Here is an 8,367-nt window from a genome sequence, read left to right on the forward strand (position 1 = left end):
AGAAATTTGTTAAGAAAGAGTAGAAAATTAGGCCTTTTTAAAAACCTGGTGTAGTTATTACTTCATGAAAAAAATCAGACTGTTCATCTGGCTTTAAATACTACTTTCTTCTTTCATGTGATCAAATGACACAACATGTAAAGTACTTTGTAGACCATAAAGCACTATGTAAATGTTAACTGTTGTTATTATTATACACTTTCTGCATTTAAAAATAGAAATTTTGGGTTGTTTTTGAGATGTTTCTTAATTTGTATGCTATCTCATCAGGATTCAAAGGTTTTTGCTTCCTTAAGCTTCCTGACATCTGGACTTATTAGTTCCACATTTCGAACTTTAAAATGAAGTTAAAATTATTATTATTATTATTATTTTGGTAAAACAGGGGTTGTCACTGTGTTGAATGAACGTCTTCCCCAAAGTCTTTATCTGAAACTGTTGTCAGGGATACTTTTGTTACAAAAAGAAAAGAAGGTGAAAGGAAAGGCCACACAGTGTTATACCCAAATTCTTCTCTCTCTTTCCATGAGTTGCTTTTCATTTGGCTGGGCATAGTGTATTTTTTGGCTGAGCTGGAAGAAGCAGTAATGATATAGGATATTTGCTGTAGTTGATTGAAGCAGTGTCACCTTCTGCTGCCACTACTGCTGCTGAAGTAGAAAAGAAGTTTTGTACCCCAGTGCCTATGATAGAAATGCTTGCTGTATGAAATCAATTATATACCACAGGGAGGAGGGATTAGAAAAATATTGTAGGGGAATGTGAAGGCTAGGGACTTGAAGAGTTACTATCATTCTTTTTTTACAAATTTAAACTTATTTTAACTCCCTCCCTCTTTTCTTCCCCTCCCCTAATTAAGGAAGGCATCATTTGATAACATGATAAATGTATTTAAAAAAAACTATGCCTTATTTCGCTATCAGTTCTTTGAAGGTGGACACACACAAGTTGTTCTTCAACAGTATTTTTGTTGCCCTATATAATGTTCTCTTGGCTATTGTTTCACTCTTCTGTTTTCATGTAGGTCTTTCCATATTTTTCCAAAATTAACTGCTCATTGCTTCTTATGGTGCAGTAGTATTCCATCACAATTATTTGTCACAACTTGTTTAGCTATTCTTCAACTGATGTGCATCCCGTTAGTTTCTAGGCCTTTGCCACCACAAAGGGAGCTGCTAGAAATATTTTAGAACATATTTCTTTTCCTTTTTCACTGTTTTTCTTTTGAAGGACCTCAAGATCTGGAGACATTTTTATACCAATTAATCTTGTTGGTTTACTCATCTCTTCAGCTTTATTTCCCATTATGAGGCTTTTTGCCATAACCAGGTTCTACTCCTAGGTATATGGAAAATTAATGTTGATCTGAACTCCTTTTTGTTCCCCTCAAAACCCTTTTGATATTAAAGCAAAAAGTCTTAGGACTGAAGCTTTGGACTATATCTCCCTGAGACCATAATTTGAATTCTCCCACCTTTTTTTTACACCATGCTAGGAGATGCTGTCCACGTGTTGTGCACCCATTCTAAACACCATGTGGTTACTCTTGGTGTCTGGAAGACCTGCCTCTGGTCCAGACTAAAGTCTGATTCTGCCAATCAGAGAAGCTAGGGAAAGGGCCTCACAAAGAGCATAAATTGATGGAGGAGACAGGAAGTCTTTCTCTTCCCTTGGAACCGAGATTTGAAGCATGAGGTCTGGTGCGGTGGGGGATGTGGCAGAAAGAGCTCGCCATCTACATGCAGCTCATGTTTCTCTTTTTCTCTGGTCCACTTTTTGCTCTTAATAGATAATTTTACAATTAAGATATGGTCTCCAGGGAATTTTAATCATAACAGTACTTTTGGTTGTGATGCTCAATTCTGGTTGATCTCAACTTCTGGGTTCATGTGCTGAACTTCCGAGATCTACAGTTAAGCTTCCCTGAATCTTTAAGGTTCAGAGTATTAGCTCTTTCAGGACAGAGTGGGAGGGCTCTTGTAGTTCAGTCTTGTGATCCCAATGCCTCTCCTTTATGTATGTATATATATATATATATATATATACACACACACACACACATACATACATACATATACACACACACACACACACATACATATATATATATATATATATATATATATATATATATATATGCTGGTTCAGAGTTGAATGTCAAGTCCTTTCCTTATCCTTACTTGCATGTTGATTTTTCATGGGAACTTCCTTGTCCCTCAGCATGCTTTTGGTCACTTTTGGACTACCATCATCTGATTTTTGCTTAGGAAAGCAAAGTAAATTTAATATTAGCCAAAGTAAAACAATTATGAAGAAAAACCTACTCCAAAAACCTATTAATACATGCCACGGAGAAATAATTTTTTTTTGCTATACACTGTTAAAAATTTTCTCTGTTACTATTGCCTTTCATTAGTATTAAAAGAATAGAAAAAAACTTTGGACCTGGGTGGTTGTTAGTATTAAATCAAATAATGTTCGTGAAAAGGATTTGGAAAGTTTTTTAAAGTGCTTTACTTGTGTATGGCAGCATTATTATTTATTTTTATTATCGAAGATTCATTGTGCTTATAACATATGCTTCAAAGGCAGCTCTCAAAGCTACACGTGTATTTTTCTGAGGGAAGTTATAGTTTGTATATACTTAGATATTGAATGTCCAAACTTGAATGTTTGTGAACTGCCCATATATCTGGACTAATTGTATTTCTGCCTGTGCAGATCAGATAGTAAACATGAAGAAATATAGAAGCCAAGAACAATGTGTGCCGATTTGGAGGTGATGTTGGGGTCCCTTTGCAAATTTTGGCCCATAGAGTAAGGCCAGCTGTTCATTTGTTTCATTACTAGGTTTGGAATCCATCCAGTTGCAGGCCGAATGCCTGGTCAGCTGAATGTACTTCTAGCTGAAGCTGGGGTCCCGTATGATATTGTACTAGAAATGGATGAAATCAATCACGATTTCCCAGGTAAGAAGAAGTAAAGATATGATCCTTAAAAACTTAGTTTTGATGAAACAAGACCAGGAGAATGATGGAATGTTTATTACTCAGACAAAGACAATATTGTATAAAATTCAACTAATTTTTGCATATTGGTATTCTTTGGGAGAGCTTAGAAGGTTAGTGTGTCAACCTCTATGACACTTACCAATCTATAAAATTTCCTTGTTTTCCATTTATGCTAATCTGCCTTGCAGGAGGAGTTTATAAATAGAATAGGATTTTATTAGCCTCAGAGCCAGTCTGTGACTGCTACTGATTAATTTCTGGATGGGTCACTATTTTTGTTATGCACAGCATTGCGGAAATTAAACTAGTTTGCTTTTCTGAAATCTTGGTATATAAAGCCTTCGGAATATAGGAGGAGGAGGAGGAGCAGGAGGAGGGCAGCACACATGGGCAATACTATAGAATTGTATCTTGCTTCTCAAGTTTTAGCTGCTCTAGTAATTCATTTATTTAAATTCAGTGCCCACAGAGTTTTACTTTTGCCAAAAATTGCATTGAAAATGAAGGAAATGATCATGACCATTCACTTAAGTGATATTGTGGATAAACTTTCCATACATGCCTAATTAGTATATTAGTGATCCTAATTTATTTCTCCTAAAATTCAAAATGAGATAACGTATCAACTGTCATTTTATTAAGATAAAAAGGATTTGGTCATTATTTAGATTAAGCATGTTATTGAAAAGACAGATAACTTGTAGCTTGTCAAAGAAAGCGTTAAAATGAAATTTTTAGTCTTCATTTTTTTTCTTTTTATCATGTAGATACCGATTTAGTCCTTGTAATTGGCGCAAATGACACTGTTAATTCAGCAGCTCAAGAAGATCCCAATTCAATCATTGCTGGGATGCCAGTTTTAGAAGTCTGGAAATCAAAACAGGTAAAGTTTCAAATACCTATTTTAAAATTAGTTTTTACCTACTTTTTAAGAGGAGAATTTCCTCCTAGCTTATACTATAAAAGAGCAGGTGCCTGGATCTGTTAGCTTAGAGGTATTAAATGTGATCTCTGCTTGGCTGCATATGACCCAGTACCCTGGGGTCAACTAGATTAAAGTATAATTGAGGAATATTTATCAAAATAAATAAAGATGCAATAAAATCTAGATAATATATTTTAAAACTAAGCCAATATGTAGCCCTCAGGGATCCTTATGTACAGTTTTATGGCACCCGTTTCTATTGGAATTTGATACCACCAGATTAGAGTAGAGCATGGTACTATAATGAGGTTGGGGTTTGGGCATTTAATTTCTCAATGCATTTCATTGTGTATAATGGTTATAGATTCAACTCAAGTGCGTATCTCTTGTCTGTTAATACAACTGAGTATGAGAATGTGGATGGAACTCTGCAAACCCACCACCCCACCTGGAAGTAACTCTTATCATCTGATTATAACTGGATGAAATCTAGACTCAGTTTGGTGTAAATAACTAAGAATAACTGGATTCATTCTGTAAAACTTATTGGTTTTGTAATTTATAATTTGGTAATGTTCTCTTCATATATGAAGGATAGAAAGTATTTCCATCTGTTATTTTAAAAGAGTTGCAATGTCATTGATACACATTATCTTACAGAAAGGTGATTTAATTACAAAAAATAAGCTACATATCAGGAGTTTAATATTACTTATGCATATTATTGCCAAGGATGCTAATGAAGAGTTTCTAGAAAGTTCAAAGTACTTAGTAGGTTTTTCTCCTTCTTTCCCTTATGTGTGACTGATAAGGGTATATTTTTGTAAGTGGGAGAAAAAAATTTAAATGTATGTTCTTGTTAAATTTAGGTGCTCTTAATATCCAAATTAAAAAAAACAAAAAGAAAATTAAAAAGTACCTTTTATTTAGAACAACATTTGGATTTACTATGAGGTTGTGGTGTAAATACATAGTTGGTCTTAGAGTCAAGAAGATCTTGGGTTCAAGGCACAAAACAACTTGGTGGCCTTGAGCAAGTTGCTAAACTTTTCAATTCCCCTGGCAATTCTCTTAAGACTTTTAAGTTGCAGAGAAGGTAAGGACCTGCATCAGTAGAAGAAATTTCCTCATCTAGGAATACAGAGAATTAGCAAAATCACAGTTCTGGACCCTATCCATTCTTCTCCCTTTTATAATTATTCTTTTTAGGAGTAGATTACTGTTTGTGTTAAGTAAATGTAGATGATGGGAACACTTGCATATCTGTGTTCAAAGTTTACTGCACAATCAATTCATAATTGAATTTCTCCTGACTGTGGGGGAGAGTGGTATAGCTTCCTACCTGATAACTATGTGCTACATATGGGAAAGATTTTTCAGTATCTAGTTTCTTGGGAATCGTATGTCCAAAAGTTACCGAAAGCTTGCTTATTTTACTAAAAAGTGACAATTGATAGTATACATTGCTATTTAGATAGGCCCACTAAGCTTGCATTATGTTATAATGCTGGTTATTATATAACATCTACAGAATATGAAACCTTCCCTTTCCCTTTTATTTTGTGGGAATATAGTATTAGAATAATTTTCTCTTTTTCTTTTTGGGAAATACAATCCACTGCTAGGCCTTTTTCGTGTCTGAAGATTTTGATAATTTGAAAGTTCAGAGACTAAAAGATTGAATTAGAAATCCCTACCCACTTTCCCTCTCAAGTATGTCTGAAAATTTTGAACAGAAGCTCATGTACTCTTTAGCCTATATTTATTTTGATGTCTTAGTATTAAAGGAATGAGCTGCCCATGTCATAAAAAGAATAATAAATTTTTGTTTCAGGTAATTGTTATGAAGAGGTCTCTGGGAGTTGGCTATGCTGCAGTGGATAACCCAATATTCTACAAACCCAACACTTCCATGCTTTTAGGAGATGCCAAGAAGACTTGTGACGCTCTACAGGCAAAAATTAGGGAGTCCTACCAGAAGTAGATATCAGGAGCCATTGGCTAATACAGCTCCTTCAACAGTATAAACAGAAGGATATCTGTAAGGCATCAATCAACTCTTTAAGAAAGACAAGACTATGAAAAATACAAATGAAAAGGACAGAACTATTCAAATGTACTCAAGTGTCATAGTTTTTAAAAGGAGCATCAAAGATCCCGTGTCTTTTTGTGCATATATTTGATATGAGTCAGAAGCATTTCATAAAAAGAGACAGCATCATTTCAGGGGAAATCCATTTGAAAAATTTTTTCTCTTCACTTTTAGTAGCAAAGAATTTTTCAAGAACAAAAAATGCAGTATTTTTGGAAACTTCTAAGCACATTAGACTAAAAATAGACCATACTGTAAACATTGTATGCACCTTGTATTATTCCAAACTTTTTCTTAATCAAGTGTGAATAATTTAAAACTTTATCTGCTCTTGGGTTATCCCCAACCACATCAAACTTCATTTTTTCAAACTGTTGTTTCAAACCCTAAGTTTTGGGGTTATTTTTGTATAATGTACTCAGTGGCTTAGCTAACTGAAATTCTGGGAAACATTAAAGTAATTAACTTGCATATGTTTCAATGGAAGTTATATGAGTTGTGTCACAATGAAATACACCTATTTGAAATCTGTTTCACTTTTAAAATGTAACTCCCTTTATAATATAAGAACTCTTTTTGGGTTCCTATGGTAGGCTTAGTTGAGTACTCAATCAATTTATGTTTTATTTTTATTAAGTGCACTTGAGTGGAATTCAAATATTTGACAAATAAAATGAATTTATCGTGTTTGCAACTGTTTCTGGTGAGAGGCTAAATGCAGATAGTTCTACTTGTGTTAGAATGCATTAACATCTGGGGAAGACATACTATTATGAAGTAAATGAAATGAACTCATCTTAGGTGTTTCTAAAAATGATTTTTCAAATCATTGTGTTGTGGGTTATTGCGTGATTGATGACATTTGAAAAAAATAAGTACTTTTCCACTACCTCTGTATTTATGCAAATGCCAGTAAAAAACTCACCCAATCTTTTTGAAGCCAAAATATAGATTAATGTTTGATCTTGTCTGCTGTGCCAAAAGCTTTTTATATCCTTGATTTTGTGGCAAAAGTATTTGTATAAGTAAAATTTAGGATTAATTTCCCTGTTCATAATTCAGCTATCTTCAGTTAGCAATAGATTTAATCTATAAAATCATACTGAAAGAAAAAAAGATTTTAAAAATCATGTTTCACTTTGAAGGATTTTTTGGTTAGGTAAACTGCTCATGTTTCTATGTACTGCATTAAGCTCAGTTTTTTCTGAGAATAGGAAGGTACTCTTTCCTATTTTATACCTTAAGGAACAAATGCATTATGGTAATGAATCAGGACTCATTTTTAACCTCAACACTATATTTCATTTTGAAAGATCATTGAAAGAATAAACAGTATTGTCTTTCTGATACCATTTCAGTATAGTGGGGAAGTAGAAATGAGAGAGCAGACACACCTATTCTTTGGTGATAAATGCTACAGACAGCTTAAGCCAAAAGCAGCCAGATTCTATCTTGAATTATTATTATTTTTATTATTGCTCTTTGTAGTAGTCTTTTAACAAGTTTTGCTGAAATTTCTAATCATCTCATACTTCTGCTGCTTGGCAATCCTTTGTCATACAGTCCAGTTAAGTGAAATGAAAATTAAAATCAGTGATTTTATTTGATTTGTTTTTGAGCATATCGCTTCTCTTATTTGACTTCCACAAACTGGCATTCTTAAATTTTGAATTATAGTAGAAATTTTAAAATAACCAAATAATTTTGTTTCCAACTAAGCATTCTTTTTTACTCTTAATTGTCTTAAATTGCTTTTTTAGTAGTAAAGTGCTTGTGTGCCTGTACCGTTCACCATATTTTTGGGCTACTCTTACACATGGTGCACATCTCCTCCCTTCCCTCCACCCCACTTCATATTCTGACACAAAGAAGGAGTGACAACATTTTATATCTTGCTATACCTCAGTAAGCAACCTAGGACACATACTGGCATTAATGTAATCTTTAGATTTTAGTACCCATGCTTCCATCATGTTTTTCTTTTCTGATGAAGTGGACTATTTGTTTTGAAATCAGTCACCTTGCTAAACATGCTTCCAGATGGTTTAATAAACGATGCCTCAAATTTTTTTGGATTTTATTATTTATTCTTCATGAATCTCTGTAGTCTCTGCTACAACACAAAATTTCTTTGACCACACTAGTTGTTTCTTCTCCATGTCAAAATGATGGGAATATTGGGTTAGGACATTGTTAATTGACTTGGTGATGAATCTGGAAATAGAGCCTTCAAGCCTGTAATCCCAATCAAAACTGAGACTTTTTATATGTAGATACTTTTAGCTATTTAATCACCTATACAAATCAGCTAATAGGAAGCTTTAAGTTTCAATTCAATT

The 8,367-nt window shown here is 33.7% G+C and overlaps 1 protein-coding gene across 3 annotated transcripts in view; it reads left to right on the top strand.

Moving 5' to 3' along the window:
• Positions 1-8,097, top strand: part of NNT (nicotinamide nucleotide transhydrogenase) — a 108,449-nt gene extending 100,352 nt beyond the window's left edge. For all 3 annotated transcript variants that reach the window (XM_056824590.1, XM_007487387.3, XM_001364074.5), the window contains exons 20-22: positions 2,851-2,969; positions 3,779-3,894; positions 5,771-8,097. In XM_056824590.1, coding sequence (XP_056680568.1) covers positions 2,851-2,969; positions 3,779-3,894; positions 5,771-5,920 — 385 coding nt within the window. In that variant the 3' untranslated portion in view covers positions 5,921-8,097. The remainder of the gene's footprint in view (positions 1-2,850; positions 2,970-3,778; positions 3,895-5,770) is intronic.
• Positions 8,098-8,367: the final 270 nt, after the last annotated feature.

This window comes from Monodelphis domestica, chromosome 3, assembly GCF_027887165.1.
Source record: "Monodelphis domestica isolate mMonDom1 chromosome 3, mMonDom1.pri, whole genome shotgun sequence".
Classification (NCBI taxonomy): Eukaryota; Metazoa; Chordata; class Mammalia; order Didelphimorphia; family Didelphidae; genus Monodelphis; species Monodelphis domestica.